Below are 23434 nucleotides of genomic sequence, written 5' to 3' on the forward strand. Positions count from 1 at the left end.
TTTATTATAAATAAAAAACTATTTAAATTATTCTATTTTTAAAAAAATCATTTAACTTTACTTTCCCTGACATTTAATAAATATATAATTCATTAATTAATTTCATTTATTTGATCACAAAATTATATGTATATAAATGCACGACGTGTATCGTTCGCCGTCAACAGATAAACTGAATCAGTAAAGGAATATGTCATGCTTTGTATCAGTGCCTTATCAAGTTTTACTGTGCCAGGGATAAGCTATGATCTATACATCTATTTGCTCAAAATCATGGTATACCGTTATCCATCTTTACCATCAAAATATTGAAATTATCTCTTAAAATGTGATAAACATTATCATACGAAACGATACGAGAGAAATATATATATAATTCTTTCTTTTTAATTAATGCAATGCTACAAAATATTAAATATTAAAAATATTAAAAAAAATTAATATTTGAAAACATTTTTTCAATAAATATATTTTTCAATTTTTGTTAAAAAAAAATATATTTATATATTTTACACACATATAATTCTGTGCACAAAAAAAAATTATGTAAAAATATTATATTCTATATTGAATTATCTTCTATACTTACATATAATGTTCTCTTTCTATAATACTATTTATGATACATATTACTTGCGAGAGATAATACGTTTACTTTTATTATCTTTTGACTTGGATGATTTTTCTCCTCTTCGTCGTTTATTAAGTGGATTTCTAGGATCATAAATTTCGAACCAATCATCATCTTTTGTACTCGCATCTTTGGCAAGAACAGGTATTTTTTCTTCACAATGTAATGCATGTACCATCCAAGATTCATCGGTTGGATCAAAATCTTCATCTTTAATGTTTTCTTTTTTTATTGGACTTGGTGATGTTTCTCTTACACTTTCTTTAGCATTTTGAAGTTTAGATTTAAATTTATTTAATAATTCCATTGTAAAGTCTTCACGGCTTTTTCCTTTCTTAGGTATTTTTAACTTTGCTTCTTTATATTTTTCTTGAGTATCTATATATTCTTTCATAATTTCTACTTTTTTTTCTTTCTTTTCTTTTTGGACTTCTTTCATTTTTTTATCTTCTTCTTTTGCTTTCTTTTCATTTTTAACATCACGTTTTAAATCCCGAATTTCTTTTTTTATTTCTTCTCTATACATACAATAGTATAATATTTAATTAAATATTTAAATATGAATTATAAACAAATATTAATATTAGCAAAAAATATTAACATAAAACGTACACTTTTTTTTTACGTTCTTCATCTCTATCCTTTCCAAGATAATATTCATCATCCTTTATATCCTTATCACCTTCATCATCATCTATTTTAAAATTTTCTATTTTTTTAGATTCTTTTTTTGTATCTCTCAATTTACTTTTTATTCTTTCTTTCATTGCTCTAAAAAAAATATAATATTGATATGATAAATAAAATTCATATCTAATATCTTATAAATAAAAATCATATCTAATATAAAACATAATATAAAACACAATTATAGCATAAATAAAACTCAACTCTTTTTCTTTTTTTATAACTTCCATTTCTTCTTGAGTTTTCATTTCCTCATCACTTTCCCAATCACTACTACGATCTTCTTTTTTTTTTTTATTTGGAGGTCCAGTTGGTTCAATAGCTGGTTGTGCACTTAATTTTGGATCAGTTAGATGATCATGAGCTGATTTGCCCTTATTACTAAATTTTTTATTTAATATCACAGATTCTTCTTCATCTTCTTCTGCTTCTTCACCAAATGATAAAAGATTAAAATTTCTGTAATAAAAAATTTTATTATAAAAAATATTATTAATGGAATGAAATATAATAATTATTTATCTTCTTACTTTACTCCTGATGTTTTAGTTTTTGAATTATCCTTCATTTCTTCATTTTTTTTTGTTATTATCCTTGGCACAATATCAGAAAATGGATTGTTCAATATATCTGTTTTTATAACTTTTGGTGGATAAAATGGTCTATCATCCTAAAAAAATTATATTTATATTAATTTAATTATATTTATAAAAAATTTATTATTATTTATTTATTATTTATAAAAATATAATAAATTTCTATAAAAAAGTAAATCTACTAAATTCACCTCATCTACAAGTGCTTCTTCAAGTTTCAGCATATTATATATAGTTTCTCCAGTAACTTTTCCAAAAATTGTATGTTTATTTTGTAATTCTGGTGTAGAACCAAGAGTGAAAAAGAACTGAGAACCATTATCATCTTTTCCAGCATTAGCCATAGCAATTAAACCTCGTCGACAAAAACGTAATCTTGTATGAAATTCATCCTAATACACATATATTTTATAGTTATCCTTTTAATAAATCAAATAAAACTTTAACTTTATATATAAACTAACTTTAAATGGTTGCCCATATATACTTTCACCACCTTCTCCTGTACCTGTTGGATCACCACCTTGTGCGATAAATCCTTTAATAATTCTATGAAATATAGTATTATCATAATAGTTTTCCATACATAATTGTATAAAATTTCTACATGCTTTTGGAGCCTCTTTTGTCCATAATTCCAAATCAATATCACCAACAGTTGTTTTCATCATTACCTATTTAATAAATATATTGTAATAAATATATATATTAAAAAATACATATATTTTTTAATATATGAAATGTATTCTTATAAAATAAAATTTACCATATTATATAAATTATAAATTATTTAATATAGAAGTACAAAAATAAATAAGTAATATATATAGGTTATGTTTTTAAAAACAAATATGCAATTTATTGAAATATCATGAATTAATACTTACTTTACCGGTAGTAGGTGGTTCTTGTATATAAATATTACTCATATTTGTAAATCTTATTTATTTAAGAAAACAATTCTTTCTTAATAAAAATATTTTATAATAAATTTTTAATCGTATAAATATATTTCATATACATATAGGTATAAGTGTACAATAACTAACTTATGCAAATGAACGAATTGAAATGTCTTTCTTAATATGTAATGTAATAACATAATAAATGGAAAATTATCGTAAAATTCTTATCAATAAAATTATTGTGTAAAGTTAATAAATATCATTAATTGAAATAATATTTAAAAATGTATTTATCGTGTATATGTTACTATATTTTTTTGTATGAAAGACAACTACAAATAAAATTTAAAAATATCTTTATGAAATAAATCATAGTTAAATTATTAGTATTAATTGTATTAATATGTAATATCAACCTAGATAAATATTAATATATTATATTAATATGCAATATAACCAGTTAAATATTAATATATTAATATGCAATGTATATTTTTTATATAATATTTATATTAAAATTAAATTTATTAGTTATTTTATTGTATTGTTTAATGTTATTTATATTATCGAAATATATATGCTATATATTTTAAGGTTAAAAATAATAAAATATTGTATTATAAAGATTTATTATTTTTTATTTTAAATTTTATAATAAATTTATAATAATTTTATAATTAATATAATAATTAATAACAAATTTATATAAATGTCATAATTCATATAAATTATCAAATATTTTTCAATAATAATTCATTTTTTCATAACACTTACATCTACTAAAGAATACACTAAAGTATTGATAAAACATTTTCTATCCACTATATGAGTTTATTGTGTATTTCACTGTGTAAGCTTAAATTTTAAAAATTATTTATGTGTAACATGGATATAAATATGGTAAATATATATTATTTAAATAATTTAAATATCAATATTTTATTATTTAATGATAATTTAATAAGTGATGAAATGAAATGTTTGAATATGTTTGAATTTCTTTAAGGAATTTCCTACTGATTGGGAAATAAATATTTTAAATTTATTACCAAATAAATATAAAAAAAAATATTCTTCGTTAATAAAATCTATATTAAAAGAAGTAAAAGATATATATATTAAAGATATGCAAGATTTTTTGAGTAAAATTATATTATCAAAATATAAAAAGAATGAAAATTACTTTCCTGAAATAATTTATACAAACTATAAATTTATAGATGATAAAAAAATTTTTAAAAATATTTTTTTAAAACATCGTAAATTATTAAATAAAAGATATTATCTCCATTTAGAAATAATAACAATTATTATAAACCAAGCACAAGTTAAATTTCCAATAATTATTTGTAATTTTAAAAATTATCACCATTTTGGATTTATGTCATTAACTGATTTTCAAAATACGATCAACAATGATATAAAAAAAGGATCATTGACAGTAACAAATCAATTTTATAATGAGGTATTAAAAGCTATAGTAAAAAATAAAATTTTAAAAAAAATTAATAAAGAAAAATTACCTAACATTATAAGATGTATAACACATGTTTTTGTACAACAAATTTTAAATCTTATGATACGATCTATCGATCATATATTAAATATCATGAATAATAAATATTGTCCTCAAATCAAATTTCAACTAATTATGCAAGATGGTCAATTATTTCTTAGTCCTTCTATTAACGAAATATTTTCCGTATATCACAATATAATTGAAAAAATTAGAATAATTGCTCAAGATTTAATACCATTTGAGAAATGGTTTAATATAAAAATATTACATAAATATATTAAAATAAAATTACCAGATTCTTATATTCAAGAATCTCATAAGAAATTGCAAATTATTCTAAATAATTTATTTCAAAGTATAAACAATCATATAAAAAATATCATTGAAAAATTTTATCCTATTTGTACATCTATTTTAAAAAAAGAAATATTATCATTCATATCAGAAAAAATAGATTTTGATTTATACATTCAACATATACAGAAATATAATACTTATTTAAAAAAATTAAATGCAATGATAGAAAATACATATCATACAGTAGGAAAATTAGAACAACGCGAAGCTAAAGAATCTTTAAAAAAAGAATTTTATGATATTAAAAATATATTGCTAAATAAACTTATTATGTATCATCAAGAATTTAATCAAACCATTTGTTCAGATTTTGAAAATTTAAAAACAAAAGCATTAAATATACCAAAAAATCCACAATTTTTAATTGAATTAATTGATTATATTTCATATGCATCACAAATATTAATGAAAGAATTAGAAAATAAAATACAATATTCAATATATATGTTAAACATATTATCAGAAATAACAATTTTATCACATAATCACATTCAATTAAATAAAAAAACTATTAATTGGTTATATGAAATTAAGCCAATATTTAAACAAAGTAATACTTTGTGTGAGGCAATGAAAAATGAGTTAGAAGATGATATACAAAAAAGAATAAATAACTTAAACATTAACATTGACAATATTATTCCTCAACTTGATGTTTTAAATAATATGGATGATATAAATAAAATTGAAGAATATGTTGAATATTATAAAAATCTTCTTAAACAAATAAATCAAATTAATTATGAAATACAAAAAATTAATAAAGAAGAAACATTATTTAAATTTTCTGAAACTGAGTTTTCAAATGTGATTGAACTACATGAAATAATCATATCATTCTATGATCTTATTTATATTATTTATCAATGGCAAAGAGATCATTCTATATGGTTAGATGGCCCTTTTGAATATTTGGATATTCTTGTTATAGAAAGCAAAACATTGAATTACTTTGAAAAAATTACTGAAATGAATAAAACATTTAAAATAAAGATCAAAATGGATACAACATTGAACAAACATTTTAAATTTTCTGGAATTCCAGATGATCCAGATCCAATGCAACAACCTGCACCATTAAAATTATGTTGGCAAGCACTTAATAGTATAAATGATTTTAAACAATATTTACCATTAGTAATATGTATGTGTAATCCAGCTTTACAAAAACGACATTGGATAGAAATGTCTGCAATATGTAAGTTTAATCTTATGCCTAATGCAGGAACTAGTTTAAGAAAGATTATTTCATATAATTTAATGAATGATATTGAGAAATATAAAAGTATTAGTATAAGTGCTAACAGAGAATTAGAGATGCAACAGAAATTAATGAAAATGATTAAAGAATGGAATAAAATTTCTTTTGAAATAAGTCTTGATAAACAAACTGGAATGAATATATTTTCTAATTTAAATGACATAGAGTTACTATTAGAAGATCATCTTATAATAATAGAAGAAATGAAAACTTCAAATTTTGTCAAACAAATAATTTCACTAATGACAGATTTTTTTATATCTCTTACTAAAATTCAAGAAATTATTAATCAATGGGATTATATACAAATATTGTTATTTTCTTTAAATTCTACTTTTTGTCATCCTAGCATAGAAGTACATTTATCGGAAGAATTTTTTTTATATAAAAAAACCAAAAAAATTTTGAAAAATATTCAAGATAAACTCTCAAAAACTCCCATTTTTGCAGAAATTAATAATACAATAATTTCAAAATCTTTACTTGATATTATTGAAACACTTGAATGTATATATCAAAAATTAAAAAATTATATAGAAACTAAAAGACTATGCTTTCCAAGATTTTATTTTCTTTCTGATAATGAAATAGAAGAAATATTGTTTAAACCTTACAATTTACAAACATCAAATATGTATATACAAAAATGTTTTGAAAATATACAAAAAATAAAAATTAATAAAGAAAACTATATTTATTCTATTTTTGGTGATTATAATGAAGAATTACATTTAGAGAAATCAATTTTACTTAATGTACAATATGATCATGAAGAAAAATGGTTGACATATTTTGAAAAAGAAATAAATTCCACAATAAAAAATAATATTTTACAATGTTATGAAATATTTAATAAAACATTTGCATACAATAGCATTATAAATTTTCCAAGTATGGCAATTGTTTGTTCTTTTCAACTTTATTGGACTAATGAAATATACAAATGTTTTATGTCATTTGATTTTAAAGTTTTAAATTTTTTACATTCAAAATATATTAATCATTTAAATAGTTTAATTAATGAATTAAAAAATTATTCAATAAAAAGATTGAGAAATTTATTAATGACTTTAATTGTTATATTAATTCAACAAAAAGATATCATTAAATTATTATTAGATAAAAATATTACAAAATCTACAGACTTTGAATGGATTGCACAGTTACAATATTATTTAGTAGAAAATTGTGTAGAAATATCAACCTTTGATGTAACTATAAAATATGGATATGAATATGGTTATTACAAACAATGTATAATTAATACTCCTTTGACAGATAGATGTTTTCATACTCTTATGCAAGCATATAAATATAATTTCTTTGGAGCTATTATAGGACCACCTGCTTCAGGAAAATCAGAAACAATTAAAAGTTTAGCAAAAGCTATTGCAGTACAATTTCATATTTTTAATTGTACTAATATAATATCTTATGACTTTTTATCTCAAATATTTAAGGGATATCTTTCTTCTGGAGCCTGGCTTTGTTTTAAAAATTTTGAAACATTAAAAACTGATTTCCTATCAAGAATTACACAAACTCTTACTTCTATTTTTCAAATTATAGCAACAAATTTAAAAGTTGTAATATTTGAAGATTCTTCATTAAAAATAAATCAAATTGGACATGTTTGTATTATCACAAAGTTAGGTCTTTTTAAATATTCTTATTTACCAGATAATTTAAAAGTGTTATTTAGATCAGTATCTATGATGATACCAGATATGAATAGAATTGTAGAAATTAAACTTTTTTCTGGTGGTATATCTAATTCAAAATTATTAACTTCAAAATTAATTACATTATATAAAATATTTTCTGAACAATTGTGGTGTCATTCATGTAATATTTTTAATTTATATTCTATAAAAGTAATTGTTAAAACTATAATTTATTTAAAAAGAAACTTTCCAGATGAAAATGAAATTGTATTACTTTTACGTTCATTAATTGATATTAATCTTCCAAAACTTTGCAATATAGACATACATATTTTTAGAAATATAATTCATTATATGTTTCCAGATATCTTGCTGTTGCCTCCTAATTATACAATATTTTTAGAAACTCTTGAAAATGTATGTATATCCAAATCTATTTATATTCATGATATTTTCAAACTTAAAATTATACAATTATTTGAATTAATGCATGTTTATCAATCTTTAATGATTGTTGGCAATCCTTTTGTTGGAAAAACAGAAATTTTAAATATTCTTCAAATTGTTTTACAATACTTATATAAACAAGGCATTGAATTTGGTATTAATATAAAAATAGAAACAATAGTTCCAACTACAATTGACATTAATTATCTTTTTGGTTATTTTGATAAAAAGATGAAAATTTGGAAAAATGGAATATGTTCTAAAATACTTAATTCTTTCTCCAAAAATGATTCCTTTGATAAAAGATGGATAATATTTGATGGATCTTTAAATACTATATGGATTGAGAATTTATATTCAATTCTTGACACAAATAAAATATTATATTTAACATCAGATGAAAAAATTAATATGCAAAATTCTATATCCATTATCTTTGAAACAATAAGTATGGAAGATATTTCTCCTGCTATTTTATCAACTTGTGGTATAATTTATATTGAATCAAATTCTATTGATTGGAAACCTTATGTTAAAACATATTTTTCTAAGCACAATATTTATGATAAATATGAAGAAGTTTTATATGAGCTCTTTGATTGGATAATAAATCCTTGTTTGGAATTTATTCAAAAAAATTGTATTGTAACTTTAGCTATTGGTCATTTACATTATGTAATATCAACTTTAAATTTATTTGAAATGTATTTGAGAGATGCTTTATCAGAAAATACAGAAGAAAAAGGAAAAATTACTCATTTTTTAATATGGGCACAAGTTGCACTTATATTATCTGTAATATGGGGATTAGGAGGAAATTTAGATGTAGATTCTCATATTAAATTTAATAATTTTTGTATTTCACTTTGGAGTGGAATAAACAAAGAATACCCAAAACCAGAAATAATAAAAAATTTTGAAATAACATTACCTCATGAAGGTTTAATACAAGATAATTTTTATATTTTTAAAGGTGTTGGTAATTGGAAATATTGGGGAAGTATTGATATATTAAAAAGTGAAAAAATTTTAGAAAATTCTCATTGTAATGAAATTTTTGTACCAACAGTTAATACAATGAAATATAATCATATAGTTTTAAAACATATAAAATACAAAAAACCTTTTATTATCTGTGGAAATGTATCTATTGGAAAAACTTGTTTTATAAAAATTTTATTAAAAAATAAATTACCAGAAGGAATATGTTCCAATTTATTTAATTTTATTTCTTTAAGTACAGCTGTCAAAACACAGCAATTGTTAATCTCAAAATTAAATAAAATTAGGAAAAAACATTATGGACCTCCAAAAAATCAATTTTGTATTAATTTTATAGAGGATCTTAATATACAAAAATATGAATATAAATCAGAAATAAATAATATTTTAGATCTTATTCGACAATATCATAATTATGGTTATTTGTATGATATTAATGAACCTGATAAAATTTTTATTCATGACATTATGTTTTCACTATCAATTATTTCTAATATCTCAATTAAGATGTGTCCTAGATTTTTAAGATATTTTAATCTGTATACTATGTATGAACCTTCTGTAGATACTATATTTAGAATATTTTCGAATATACTTTTTAATAATTTAAAAAAAAATTCTTTTACTGCAGATATATTAAGTACTGTAACTAGTATAACTAATGCTACAATTGATATATATAATTTTATAATTCAAATTTTAAGACCAATACCTACTAAATTTCAGTATCAATTTAGCATAAGAGATATAGCTAAAGTTATCAATGGATGTAGTCTTCTTCAAAAAGAGTCAATAGAAACTAAAGCTACTTTTATGCGGCTTTGGGCTCACGAAATATGGCGTGTTTTTGGTGATCGAATATTGGATAATAATGACAAAGAGTGGCTCTTTCTACAAATTAAAGAAATTAGCAAACGATATTTTAAAGATTCATTTGAAACAGTTTTCGATTATTTACCAAAGTTTGATAATAAAATTACAAAAGATAGTTTTTACTATTTAATGTTCGGTTCTTTTATAGATACAAAAAAAGATAGAAATAAAAAATATGAAGAAATTAATTCTATTGAAAAATTAAAAAATAAAATTATTGTTTATTTAAATGAATATAATAATATTAATGTTAAAAAACATATTGATATTGTAATATCACAATATGTTTTAGAATGTTTGATAAAAATTTCAAGAATTTTGATCATACCAGGTAGTAATTTATTAATCATTTCTAGCTTAGGATCTGGGAGAAAATCCTTAGTGACTCTTGCTGCTTATATGCAGCAACAAGAATTATTTGAACCTTCTGTACATTCTTATTGTAATTTTAACATGTGGAGAAAAGATATAAAAATGATTTTACAAAAGTTTGCTAACTTAAAACAAGATTTTATACTTTTCTTAAAAGATAAACAAGTTAGAGAAAATTTTCTTCATGATATTTGTTGTTTATTGGCTACTGGAGAAATACCTAATCTATTTTCTAATGAAGAAAAATATAATATTATTGAAATGATACGTTTACACGCTCAAAATAAGAATAAAAATGAAGAAATAAGTAATCATGCTGTAATGAATTATTTTTTAGAGCAATGTAAAAATAAACTTCATATTATAATTTGTTTTACTGCAACAAACAATCAAATAAGATTATATTTACATAAGTATCCAGAATTAATAAAATATTGTACATTAAATTGGTATGAAATGTGGCCAACAGATACACTTATGCAAATAGGTTTAAAATATATTCAAGATATTGATATTGAAAAAGATATAAAATCAAATGTAATTAAAATTTGCATACAATTACATAATTATGCAGAAGAAGTAAGCATTATATATTATAAAGAAACTGGTACGAAAATTCATGTTACATTATCTACATTTTTACATATGTTGAAATTATATGTTCATCTGATATGTAAAAAACAAAAAAATATCATTACAATGAAAAATAGATATTTAATAGGTTTAGAAAAGATAAAATTAGCAGCTCAACAAGTAGAAAAAATGAAAACCACATTAACAATATTAAAACCACAATTAGAATCATCTGCTCAGAAAATGATTATTACAATGAAAGAAGTGGAAAATGAAAATATTAGTATAGAAAAAGCAACTGCTGTTGTACAAAAAGAAGAAGAAATAGCAAATAAAAAAACAGAAATTGCTTCAAAATTGAAATTAGAATGTGAAGCTGATCTAGCTGTAGCAATTCCAATCTTAGAAGATGCTATTGCTGCATTAAATACATTAAAACCTACAGATATTACATTGGTCAAAGCTATGAAAAATCCTCCTGATACTGTTAAACTAGTAATGGCTGCAATATGTGTGATGCTTGATGTTCCTCCAGATAAAGCTATTGATACAATTACAGGTAAAAAATATATAGACTATTGGAGTCCAAGTAAACGCATTTTAAGTGATATGAATTTTTTACAAATTTTGAAAGATTATGATAAAGATAATATTTCATCTAATATTATACAAATTATTAAAAAAACATATATAACAGATAATAATTTTAAACCACATATTGTTGCTAAAGCATCAAGTGCTGCAGAAGGTCTTTGTAAATGGGTATGTGCAATGGTATCTTATGATGAAGTTGCAAAGGCAGTTGCTCCTAAGAAAGAGAAATTGCTTATTGCACAAAAAGAATGTAATGAAGCTGAAGCTTTTTTAAATAAGAAACGAAAAACTCTTTCTATGTTAAATGTTAAATTTGGTGATTTAAATAACAGTCTTCAAGAAACACTGCAACAAAAAATAAAATTAGAAAAAGAAGTAGAAAACTGTACTATTAAACTTTATAAAGCAGAAAATTTAATAGCAAGCTTAGAAGGAGAAAAAGATCGTTGGATACAGCTTGCAGAAAATCTTAAAATAAATTATGATAATCTTGTGGGAGATATGATATTAACTTGTGGAATTATAAGTTATATAGCATCATATAATATTGTATTTCGTAATAAAATTGTAGAACAGTGGAAACAATACATAGAAGATTTAAAAATATCATATAGTAAAAATTATAATTTAGTAAATATACTTGGAGAAGACAATAATATAAACTATTGGTATTTTTCAGGTTTATCTAAAAATAATTTTTCAGTCGAAAATGCAATTATTATGAATAATTCCAAATTATGGCCTTTATTTATTGATTCACAAAATCAAGCAAATGAATGGATTAAAAGAATTGAAAAAAAAAATGATCTTAAAATTATTAAACTTACTGATTCTAATTATTTATCAATTATTCAATATAATGTTGAAAATGGTATTCCTACATTAATTGAAAATGTAGGAGAAGAATTAGAAATATCATTAGATCCTTTTCTTTTAAAAAAAATTTATAATATTGAAAAAATTTCATATTTAGATACTGGTTTTGGTATTATAAAATATTCCTTTGATTTTCGATTATATATTACAACGCGATTGCTCAATCCTCAATATTCATATGAGACATTTAGCAAACTTACAATAATTAATTTTTCTATTACGAATGAAGCTCTTCAAGATAGACTTCTTGATTTTATTATTTCCAAAGAAAAGCCAAAATTTCAAGAAAAATTTGAAGCTTTACTTATAGAAGATGCTAATAATAAAAAAGTATTAAAGCAACAGGAAGATATTATTTTAAATATTTTATCTTCTACAACAACAAACATTCTTGAAGATGAAATTGCTATAAAAAGTTTAGATACATCAAAAAATCTTTTTTTAAGTATTATGAAAAAACAAGAAGTAACAAAAACAATGTCAATGAAAATAAATAAATTTCGAAATGCTTATGTACATTTTGTTAAATATTGTGCAGATTTATTTGATATATTAAATATTTTGCCATATATAAATCATATGTATCGTTTCTCTTTTGCATGGTTTATGCAACTATATAGAGAATCAATTAAAGATTCAAATAAGAGTATTATTCTTGAAAAGCGATTAAAATATTTGAAATCTTCTTTTACTCATAGTTTTTATTCAAGTATTTGTAGATCTTTATCAGAAAAACATAAAATATTATATTCTTTCTTATTATGTTCTAAAATTTTATTGAATAATCAACAAACAACTGAAAAAGAAATTAAATATTTTATAAGACCAAGCATAAATCATATTAATACAGTTCCAAATTTTAAATTTGATTGGCTTCCATATAATACTTGGATAAATATTTATAATCTAAGTAAAACATTTCCTTCTTTTTTGAATCTTGCAGATGATTTTTGTTATAATAATAAAGTTTGGAAACAATACTATAATTCTGAATCACTTGAAGATCATTTGATACCAAAACCTTGGAATAGTACATTATCTACATTTCAAAAACTTATTCTGGTAAAAATTTTACATCCTGATAAGATTGTAATACAAATTATGCAAATGATAGAAAATATGTTAGGAAATATACAAAATTATTCTCTTAAAATGAAAATATCTCAATCATATGCAGAATCTAATTATTTAACTCCACTTCTATTTATTTTACCTGCTTGTGTAACACCATTAGCTCTTATTTCTACATATGCAAAAACTAAAGGCTATTTATCAAAATTTGTTTCCTTATCTATGAGTAAAGGTCAAGAAGAAAAAGCTGAATTTCTCATACAAAAAGCTCAGAGAGAGGGAAATTGGGTGTTTTTACAAAATTGTCATTTAGTAACTCATTGGATAACTTATCTTGAAAAAATTTATGAAAATTGTAGCACTTTCAATGTATCTGTAAATTTTCGATTATGGTTATCTAGCTATTGTACGAATAAATTTCCAATTAGTATCTTGCAAAATAGTATAAAAATCATGTATGATTATCCTTTAAATATCAAAGAAGCATTATTGAATATTTATCAATCTGAACCTATAATAAATAAAGAATTTTTTGAAGGTTGTCCTGGAAAAGATAAAATTTTTTTAAAACTTCTTTTTGGAATATGTCTTTTTCATACAATTATACAAGAAAAAAAAAATTTTAGGATTCAAGGATGGAATGTACCATATATCTTTGAACATACTGATCTTAAAATATCTATTATGCAATTAAAAAATTTCATAAATAATACAGATTGTGTACCTTTTGATATTCTTCTATATTTTATTGGAGAATGTAATTATGGAGGAAAAATTCAAGATGAATTTGACAGCAGATATTTAAAATATCTTTTAAATGATTATTGTAATTCTAATATAATTGAAAATGGACAATATATGCATTCAAATGATATACAAAAATTAATACCACAAAGATGTGAATACTTTCATATAATTGAACATATTAAGAAATTTCCATCAGATTTATTACCTCAAATTTTTGAATATAATAAAAGTAGTATTATTACTCGAAATACTATGATAGCTAAAGAATTGATATCATTTCTTTCATATATAAATTCTCCAATTTCTTTATTAAATGAACAAATACAGGAAAATCAAATATTAATTTTAATCAATGATATTAGTGATAAATTATATGACTCGATTAAAATTAATGAAATTGAAGAAAAATGTACTTCTATGCCTAAAGAATCTTTACAAATAGTTCTTCTTTATGAAATTAAGTCATTAAAACATATTTTAAAAATTATAACGGAAACATTGAATACTCTAAAATTAACATTGAATGGTTATCTTCCTTTTACGGATTCAATAAAAGAATTTGCCGAAGAAATCTATAAAAATAAAATTCCAAGAATTTGGAAAAAAATACAAATCAATATTTTTGCTGAAAATTTAGCACATTACATCGATAATTTATTAAAACATGCAAATTTTATTAAAAATTGGATTAATCAAGGACGTCCTAAAAATATTTGGTTTGATGCATTATTTAATTGTAAAATGTTTCTTTCTGCAATATTATTTACATTTTCTAAAAAGTATAATATACCTATTGAAGAAATTGCTTTTTATTTTGAAATAACAACGAATAAAGAAATCGAAGAAAATGTTGATACATATTTAATATGTGGATTATATATATTTGGTGGTCGATGGAATTTAGAAAAAAATATATTAGTCGAAAATTTTTCAAATGAAATCTGGCAAAATATGCCACCTATATATCTTAAGTGTTCACGAATAAAAAAAAATATACAAGAAACATATATATGTCCTATTTATATAACTGCTGTTCAACATATTGATAGTATTGAACTTTCTTCAAAGAATTATATAACCAGCATACCATTGAAAACTAATATATCTCCAATTCATTTTATAAAATGCGGCACAGCTTTATTTTGTCATATATCAAAATATCATACTTTATAATGTTAAATAATTATATAAAAAATAAAAAAAATTTTTTTTTAATATATATATATAATTTTTATAATAATATTTTCTAATATGTTTAAAATACAACAAACAAAATAAATGAAATTATATCAAAATGATATAATTGTAAAAATAATTAAAAAATTAAAAGTAAATTAAAATATATATTTAAACATTTCGCGGATTCATTCACTGTGTATATATCCGGTTCAGTTCCATATAAATGGAAGGAATGACAGGTAAATTGAAGAAATTGACGTAAAGTTGAATTAACTGAACAAAGGAAATTATTACAAGAAGGATTTTGAAAGTTACAATAATTATCATAAGCATACATTGCTATATATTACGAGTGGTTTAATATTTCCTTTCAATGGAGAACCATGACGAGTTAGTTTCGCAATTTATAGATACAACTGGGGTTGAACCTGAAGAAGCACGATTTTATCTTGAGTTATCTAATTGGCAGCTTGAGGTGAGGCAGCATATTTTATTTTAATACGAAGGTTATAATTTTAGACTATTATAACTATATTTTTTCATTGATCTTTAATATTGGCTTTGTAACCTTAAATTTATTAAATTTTAATATTCTTACAACTCACAATTTCGTATTTTTAATAATATTTTAGAGCATAACTATTGCTGTGTTACTGTTTTAAAGGCTTGTTTTAATTAAAATATATTTCACAACATATAAATACATAATAATAATGTTGCAATGATATAATTAAAGTAATTAGATTTTTTATTTTAGAAATTGTCAATATATTTAAAAAAAAATTAATTGTCAAAAAATTAATACTTTAATAATTATTAATCATAGAATTTATTGTTAAATATTTTATTATATATATATATCTTAATATATCTGTCAATTTAAAATATTTTAGGTTGCTCTTGACACATTTTATTATCCTCTTGCTTTACCTTCATTGTCTAATGAACCTACTGAAGGTACATCAGAAGAAGAACATACTGATATTTCAGATAAAAACGCAGGAAGTGTAAAATCATCAGAAATGGAAGGAAAATCATCAAAAGAAAAAATAAAACCAAAATCTAAATTTGCAATGCTTAGTGATCTTAAAGATAGAGAGAGTAGCCCTGAGGATGAAGAAGGCCAAGCATTTTATGCTGGTGGTTCTGAACATACTGGACAACAAATTCTAGGACCAGGAAAGAAAAAGGATATTGTTAGTGATATGTTTAAGTCTTGTCAGAGACAATCAATTGCTGTAGAATCAAAACCAAGTGGACAACAAAGACCAAATACTTTTAGTGGTACTGGGTATAAATTAGGTCAAACTAGTTCAGATACTGAAAGTAAATAAAACTATTTTGCAATAAAGTAAATAATTATTTTGTAACAAATTATATTATGTTAAAATAAATATTTTTTTTATAGTTGTTACTGCTACAACATCTAATAATCAACAGACAAATTCTGGACTAATTACTTTGAAATTATGGAAAGATGGATTCACTATAAATGATTCTGAACTTCGGTTGTATAGTGATCCAGAAAATAGAGAATTTCTTGAGACTATAAAACGAGGTGAAATACCAGCAGAAATACGCCAAGAGATACAAGGTACTGAAGCACGACTTGATATGGAAGATCATCATCATGAAACATATGTTCCTCCAAAAGTTAAAGTGAAAGCTTTTAGTGGAAAAGGACATATGTTAGGAAGGTATATAATATACATGGAAAAATTATTTTTTAGTATACTTTATTAAATTATTTTTTATATATTTTTGATAATTCTTTTCTAGTCCTTCTCCAGCTACAGTTGGTATGACAATACCAACAGATCTTGCAGATCAAGCAGCAAATGAATCTCAGGCAAAACAAAAATTAAATTTAGATGAATCAAAACCTGTGACAACATTACAAATTCGTCTTGCTGATGGGACTAGTGTAAAAGCTCAATTTAATTTAACTCATACTATTAATGATTTGAGGCAATATATAATAACGTATCCTTTCTTATATAATTTCATCTGTATTAAGAAAATTAATTTATTTTTATATATTATTCTTTAATCTTTTCTCAGTATGAGACCTCAATATGCTATGAGAGAATTTAATTTATTAACAATGTATCCTACTAAGGAACTCACAGAAGATAAAACTATTGAAGAAGCTGGTTTACAAAATACAACAATAATTCAACGACTGAAGTAAATGTCTTCTTTAGAGCCTTAATTATGGAAGTTTAAGTGATGTATTGATTAGAGAATTCTTAAATATACATTGAAATATTTGAAAAACACATTTCAACACATTTTAGTAATTGAATGGCACTTTACTATTGTTTATTTTAATTTTAAGTACAGTTTTTGTTATATAATGTTATTTTTTCTAATACAAAAAATATTTTATTAAAAACAAATCTATTATTAAAATTTCAATTAACATAAAGTAAAATTACAAAACCTTTGTAAAGTTTGCAATAAAATCATTCAATTTATATGTATTTATTATATATAATTTTTATATGTGTGAATAACTAGCACTTAGTAATAAACATAAAATTTCCTTTTAAATATAGTACTAAATAAGTTATGAAAATGTTTTTATACTATTTCTTTTGATAAATAAAGTATTTAAACTAAAAAAAAATGTATTGCCATGTAAAAAGTATTTAATACAAAAAATAATATTAGGAAAAAATAGTTATATATAAATCATAAATATTGAAAAATCAATAATTATGCAATATAATAAATTTATATATATATATAATATTATATAATTATATTCTTATATTTTTAATTATTCATTTATATATGATATATATAAATAAGACTTAAAATTAAATTTCAAATTAAATTTATTTTATAAATATATTAAATCATTTGCTATATTAAATCACTTTCTAAAAGAATTTATTTTCTAATATAAATTTTCTAAATTGTGAATTTTGTATATCTTCAATGAATCTTAAAATTGAAGTATCTTCAACATTTGTTTCTGAATTTGATTTTTCAAAACAATATTGATAACGATTTAACGTAATTAAATCTTTTCCAATCGCTCGTGTATATATATTTTTTTTTTTTAATATTTCATGCATATTATAGATATAAATTGGTTGACTATCAGGAATACTTGAATCATAATGTAATTTTTTAAATATCATAAATGTTACATTTCTATTGATTAGATTATCTGTTTGTTCTGTACAAAAAGTTAATGTCTTTAATTTGTAACGATCAGCTTTTAATCTAGATCTTTTAAAATCTCTCATTAAGTCTGTAAGGGAATGATGATATCTTAAAACTATATATTCATCCCAAGATAATGTAATGATATACATAACTTTATTATATGTACGATACAAACAATCCGCTTGTATCAAGTTTTTTATTATAGTAGGATGAGTATTGGAAAAAGGAAAATTCCATGGCACTATTGTATATGTAAATTTCCAATATGAGTTTTGAGATTTAGATAATTCTTTAAGTTTACTATTATATTCATTTGGAATACCAAAATCATATACTATAAAATTATCCACACCAATTATATCATGAAACTTTATAAAACCAATCATTTGTAATGGTTGTATTGGTTTTGTCAATGGTGGTGTAATGCATATTGCAGTATTGGCATAACTTAAAGTATGTGATTGACTTTTGATTGGTAATATAGGCACATTATTAAGATCTGAATTAGATTTTATAAAAAACATTATTCCTATTGGTATTTTATTTTTGGTGTATGCACAATAAAAATGATATCCTTTATAATTAAAATTTTTATCAATATTTGCAATATTTAAATTATCATCAATTAAGAGATAACTAAAATCTCCTAAAATTGAATTAGTTTCATTTTCAAATAATATTGCACATTGCATATTCTTAATATTATTTGATGAACCAAAACCTATTACTTGAATTTCATTATCATGTATATTATATGCAGAATAAACATATAAATCATTATCTAATCTTTGCCAAGAAGAAAGTGGTTCTTCAAATTTCATGTCAAGTTTTGTAAATATTGGTATATTATTTGTACAATTTATTTCATTTTTTTGATTTGGCTTACCAAAATAATTAAAAACTTCTAAAACATATCTTAACTTGTTATATTCATGTCTATAAAATAATAAAGACACAAGACTCATTATAGCAATTATTACAAGTGCAGCTTGATAATATTTTCGCATATTTCAAAATCTAATATAAGAAATGATAAAATAATTTTATCAATTAATATACAGTACTTTATAATTTATTAAATTATCTCAGGCATTGATAGAATTCTGGAACAAAAATTTTATTCAAATAATTAGATATTATTATTATACAAATTTTATAAATTTAAATTTATTATTAAAAATAATATATTTAAATTTTTTTACTTAAATAATCTATTAAAAATAATATATTTAAAAATTTTAGATATTGAGATAGACTTTGAGATATTGTATATTATTTTTGAAATATTTTATATATAATTTAATTTAATTTATAATTTACCATTGAATTTATGATTTAATAAATTTATATTTTTTACACTGTTTTAATATTAAGAATATAATCTTAATAACTTTCATTTAAAAAATGTTACTAAAGATTAATTTAAATACTCGATAACTAAATGAAAAGTATGAGGTTAGTAAATTTTCGCGCCAATTTTTGAAATGATCGAAATATAAAATATACATATAAAAAATATTTATTATTCATTTGATTAAATTTATTAATATTCCTATACTTTTATTTTGTCTCATTCATATAATATTTGAATAATTTAAGTAATAAGAAAACTTAAGATACAAATATAAATTTTTATATTAAATTTATATTTATTAGTATAAAGATAATAATTTATACAATTGCATATTGTTCGTACAGTAATTCACGTACTTTATAATAATCTTCTGAAATACAACCTTCTAATATTACTTTTCCAGCTTCATGCTAAAAAAACATTAAATTTTAAAAAATTCTTATTTTATTATTAATTATATTATTAATTATAATTATAATTAAATAAATTAATACATAAATAATAATAATTAAATAAATTAAATACAAACCCTCCTGACAGCAATAGTATTATTACAACACCATAAAACACCTCCACTAAATTCAGAGGGAATATTACTTTTATTTAAAATTTGTTTAAAATCAGATAATTTTAATTCATTTATAAATGTTGTTTGATGACCAGGCACCTATGAATCATAAATATAGTCATAATACATTTATATTGTAAATATAAGATTTTTATTTTTTTTTTTTTTTTATAATACCTCATTTAATGGCAGAGGTTCCAGTGTGAGTATTTTATCACTTTGATCTATTGAATCATTTGATTCAGTACCTGCAACAGCATCTCGACATATCTGATCACGTGCAGTTATCATTGCATCAACCCATGCTACTTCAGAATCACCCTTTCCTTTTGAAAAATTTAAACCACTAACAAGTGCATCAGTTAAACGAACCTAATTAAATATAAAATTATAATTTATATTTTATTATATTATAATTTTTTATATTATAATTTTAATAAATATATTATATATGTATATATATATATATGCATTTATATAAAGATTAAATTAAGATAAACTAAATATTACTTGGTATATATGCGTTTCTGTTGTAGCATCTAATGTTTCTCCTCTTCCTGGAATAAATACACGTGCACCTGCACTTTGTGCTTGTTGAGCGAGAATTTCAGTATCTCTTTGTGATCCTCTAACTAGTACAACTCTTCTTGGTCTTAATTGTGCCAAAATTTTCTGTAATGATTCTCCATCAGATCTACCTTCAAAATCTATATATGTAACAGAGGCATTAACTGTCATTGTACGTGTAACTTGAATACATTTGGTTGGAATATCAGTAGGTATTTCTGGATGATGAGCAGTATCTTCTTGCTTTGTTTCCAGATTTTCTTTATTGTCATCTACTTCTGGCATAGTTTCTGCTATTTTATAATCTTCTGGTCTATATACAAATTAAATATTTAAAAAAATTATACATTATTATCATTAATTTAAAATATTATAAATGTATACAATAAATACCTTATAATTTCTCCATATTCATCAATTTTAATTTTTTCTTCTACAAATGGAAACATAGGATGTTGTTTTTTACTTTGTTTAAAAAAACCTGGTTTACTTTCTTGTTTCACTAACAAATCATGTTTTCCTCTTCCTCCACCAACTTCTATTTCATCTTCTGATTCAGAACTTATATCAGCAGTCTCCCTGAAATATAATAAGTATTTAAATAAGAAATAGTATCTATGAAAATATCAATTTCTATATTATAATATAATATATTATAATTATATACATTTGTTCTTGTTTCAATTGTTCTTGTTTTAATTTTTCTTTTCTTTGATATTCTTCCAACTCAAGTCCTTCTAATTTTATTCTCCGTTTTACCTCCAATGTAATATTTCTATTACCTCCCTTTTCTACTAAATCTCTTGCAAGTGTTCCTGGTGATGTCCTACTAGTTAATATAATACTATTTTGGGGATTACCACACCATTGTAAAAATAATTCTCTTGAAAAACCACATTCCATATCTGGAGTGCTTGCAAGTACAACCTTGAATTCACATATAAATCTATTTTCATTTATATTATTTATTAATATTTATATAAATTAATAATTTTATAATAAATATTCTAACCTTTGGACTAGGAACTTGATTTAATTCTGCCATACTATGACATAATTGTAAATGTTTGAATTGAAATGGATTATTTCTAGCTCCTTCAAAACTTCTCATTAATTTATCACTCATCCATTCTATTTGTGATTTAGCAAATTCAACAACATTATAACTAACATTGTTTAAAAGAGCTAAAGAATATGCAAGTAAACCAGATTCTTTATTGCGCCATAATTGATCTAACATATGAGCTAATTCCAATACACGACCAGCTGTGTCTACACTAACCAAAACATTTCCACCTCCACGTAGAGTTTGTAAAATATTTGCTATAAAATATTATTAAATATCAAGTAATATAATATTATAAAATATTATTAATAGAATTATAAACAAAATTTATTTTCATACTCATTAACTTCTCATCTCTGGTTCTACGTCTTGCTTGTTGATATGTAGCATTGAAAGCATCTGTTATTAATAAAGATGGTCTTTGTAATCGTTCTAATTCACAACCATTTAAATGTCGTTCTTTTTTATGATTAAAATCTACAGCATATATTATATCTTCTTCACCAACTTTCACAATTTTCCAAATAGTACCTCCAATCATATGACCAGCTGGTAAAGGTGTTAAAGTAACTCCATATCCTTTTCCCTTCATTGAAATACTTTGATTATATTTTAGTTGAACTATTTTATCAAATGCTGCATCAACATCATCAAGTGTAAAAAGATCAAAATCTTCCATATTATGACGGGACTACAAAAATATATAAATATTTATTCTGTGTAATTTATTTTGATGAAATTATAAAAACAATAAAAAGTATTGAAATTTGATTAAAATTTTTTTCATCAAGAATACCTGATACATATCATACATAAACATTTGTCCCATTTTATATACAGGGATAGTAGCATATATAGGACAATTTAAACCACATTTTCCAACTAAATATGGTAAAGCACCCAAATGTAATGGGTCTGGATATGATAAGAGAACTGCATCTATTTGATGAACATGACTAAAAGAATAATATTATGTTACTATTATTCTTAAATTTCTTATTTTACTTACTTTATAATTTTTAAAATATCATATTATCTACCGTTTTAATTCTCTTATAAATTCTTGATCAAAATTTTCATCCCATCCACAATCAAGTAATATTCTTAATTCATCAACTTGCAATATATAACAAGGAGGAGATTCATCCATAGCTCCAGAAACAGCATGAAGTTTTATAATTGATGTCATTGTTTTTATCTTTTCTCCTCACTTATTAAAATATATATAAATAATATATATATCTTCAATTCATTTAATTTATTTTTTAATTACAAAACATATTTACAATTTAACCTATTATTTATAATTATACTCCTTTGATTTTTAATCAACTAAAATTAAGTTTAT

General features: G+C 22.0%; 5 protein-coding genes across 7 annotated transcripts; 2 read left to right on the plus strand and 3 right to left on the minus strand.

Moving 5' to 3' along the window:
- Positions 1–15: 15 nt before the first annotated feature.
- On the minus strand, positions 16–2954 carry LOC122715002 (spliceosome-associated protein CWC27 homolog). The gene is made up of 7 exons (XM_043936859.1): positions 2802–2954; positions 2379–2588; positions 2106–2306; positions 1849–1988; positions 1523–1777; positions 1244–1402; positions 16–1149 (listed from the first exon to the last, which is right to left on the minus strand). Exons 1-7 carry the CDS (start codon positions 2841–2843, stop codon positions 630–632), a joined length of 1527 nt encoding a protein of 508 aa, XP_043792794.1. The 5' UTR covers positions 2844–2954; the 3' UTR covers positions 16–629.
- Positions 2955–5265: 2311 nt separating this feature from the next.
- Positions 5266–15348, plus strand: LOC122714917 (dynein axonemal heavy chain 7-like). Its single transcript, XM_043936699.1, has 2 exons — positions 5266–5893; positions 7985–15348. Exons 1-2 carry the CDS (start codon positions 5266–5268, stop codon positions 15346–15348), a joined length of 7992 nt encoding a protein of 2663 aa, XP_043792634.1.
- A 128-nt stretch (positions 15349–15476) lies between these two features.
- Positions 15477–17633, plus strand: LOC122714969 (NSFL1 cofactor p47-like). 3 transcript variants are annotated; one of them, XM_043936789.1, is made up of 5 exons: positions 15477–15829; positions 16248–16680; positions 16763–17051; positions 17134–17337; positions 17416–17633. In XM_043936789.1, exons 1-5 carry the CDS (start codon positions 15728–15730, stop codon positions 17543–17545), a joined length of 1158 nt encoding a protein of 385 aa, XP_043792724.1. In that variant the 5' UTR covers positions 15477–15727; the 3' UTR covers positions 17546–17633. The 3 variants fall into 3 exon arrangements, with proteins under 3 accessions (XP_043792724.1, XP_043792726.1, XP_043792725.1); XM_043936791.1 differs by having other exon boundaries at positions 15673–15829; positions 16345–16680; XM_043936790.1 differs by lacking the exon at positions 15477–15829 and adding an exon at positions 15857–16089.
- Positions 17634–18207: 574 nt separating this feature from the next.
- LOC122715075 lies at positions 18208–19612 on the minus strand. Its single transcript, XM_043936992.1, has one exon. The coding sequence runs from the start codon at positions 19536–19538 to the stop codon at positions 18240–18242; it is 1299 nt and encodes a 432-aa protein (XP_043792927.1). The 5' UTR covers positions 19539–19612; the 3' UTR covers positions 18208–18239.
- A 538-nt stretch (positions 19613–20150) lies between these two features.
- On the minus strand, positions 20151–23374 carry LOC122714991 (probable cleavage and polyadenylation specificity factor subunit 2). The gene is made up of 10 exons (XM_043936832.1): positions 23127–23374; positions 22883–23042; positions 22426–22777; positions 22033–22343; positions 21688–21947; positions 21414–21599; positions 20964–21333; positions 20631–20825; positions 20415–20552; positions 20151–20295 (listed from the first exon to the last, which is right to left on the minus strand). The coding sequence occupies exons 1-10, from the start codon at positions 23273–23275 to the stop codon at positions 20203–20205; spliced, it is 2214 nt and encodes a 737-aa protein (XP_043792767.1). The 5' UTR covers positions 23276–23374; the 3' UTR covers positions 20151–20202.
- Positions 23375–23434: the final 60 nt, after the last annotated feature.

This window comes from Apis laboriosa, unplaced genomic scaffold (assembly GCF_014066325.1).
Source record: "Apis laboriosa isolate Shangri-la unplaced genomic scaffold, ASM1406632v1 scaffold34_cov151, whole genome shotgun sequence".
NCBI classification, from domain to species: Eukaryota; Metazoa; Arthropoda; class Insecta; order Hymenoptera; family Apidae; genus Apis; species Apis laboriosa.

What these genes read in the sequence shown, in the direction of transcription:
- LOC122715075 (XM_043936992.1), bottom strand. Translation starts at nt 19,538, where the DNA reads ATGCGAAAATATTATCAAGCTGCACTTGTAATAATTGCTATAATGAGT.
- LOC122714917 (XM_043936699.1), top strand. Translation starts at nt 5,266, where the DNA reads ATGAAAAATGAGTTAGAAGATGATATACAAAAAAGAATAAATAACTTA. An exon ending in GATAGAAATGTCTGCAATAT is followed by an intron (nt 5,894 to 7,984) that starts GTAAGTTTAATC and finishes ATATGTTTCCAG; the next exon opens with ATATCTTGCTGTTGCCTCCT.
- LOC122714969 (XM_043936789.1), top strand. Translation starts at nt 15,728, where the DNA reads ATGGAGAACCATGACGAGTTAGTTTCGCAATTTATAGATACAACTGGG. An exon ending in AAAGGACATATGTTAGGAAG is followed by an intron (nt 17,052 to 17,133) that starts GTATATAATATA and finishes ATTCTTTTCTAG; the next exon opens with TCCTTCTCCAGCTACAGTTG. An exon ending in TTGAGGCAATATATAATAAC is followed by an intron (nt 17,338 to 17,415) that starts GTATCCTTTCTT and finishes ATCTTTTCTCAG; the next exon opens with TATGAGACCTCAATATGCTA.
- LOC122714991 (XM_043936832.1), bottom strand. Translation starts at nt 23,275, where the DNA reads ATGACATCAATTATAAAACTTCATGCTGTTTCTGGAGCTATGGATGAA. An exon ending in TTATGTATGATATGTATCAG is followed by an intron (nt 22,778 to 22,882) that starts GTATTCTTGATG and finishes ATATTTTTGTAG; the next exon opens with TCCCGTCATAATATGGAAGA. An exon ending in ATCAAGTTCCTAGTCCAAAG is followed by an intron (nt 21,948 to 22,032) that starts GTTAGAATATTT and finishes TGTGAATTCAAG; the next exon opens with GTTGTACTTGCAAGCACTCC.
- LOC122715002 (XM_043936859.1), bottom strand. Translation starts at nt 2,843, where the DNA reads ATGAGTAATATTTATATACAAGAACCACCTACTACCGGTAAA. An exon ending in AACCACCTACTACCGGTAAA is followed by an intron (nt 2,589 to 2,801) that starts GTAAGTATTAAT and finishes TTTATTAAATAG; the next exon opens with GTAATGATGAAAACAACTGT. An exon ending in TATATGGGCAACCATTTAAA is followed by an intron (nt 2,307 to 2,378) that starts GTTAGTTTATAT and finishes TATGTGTATTAG; the next exon opens with GATGAATTTCATACAAGATT.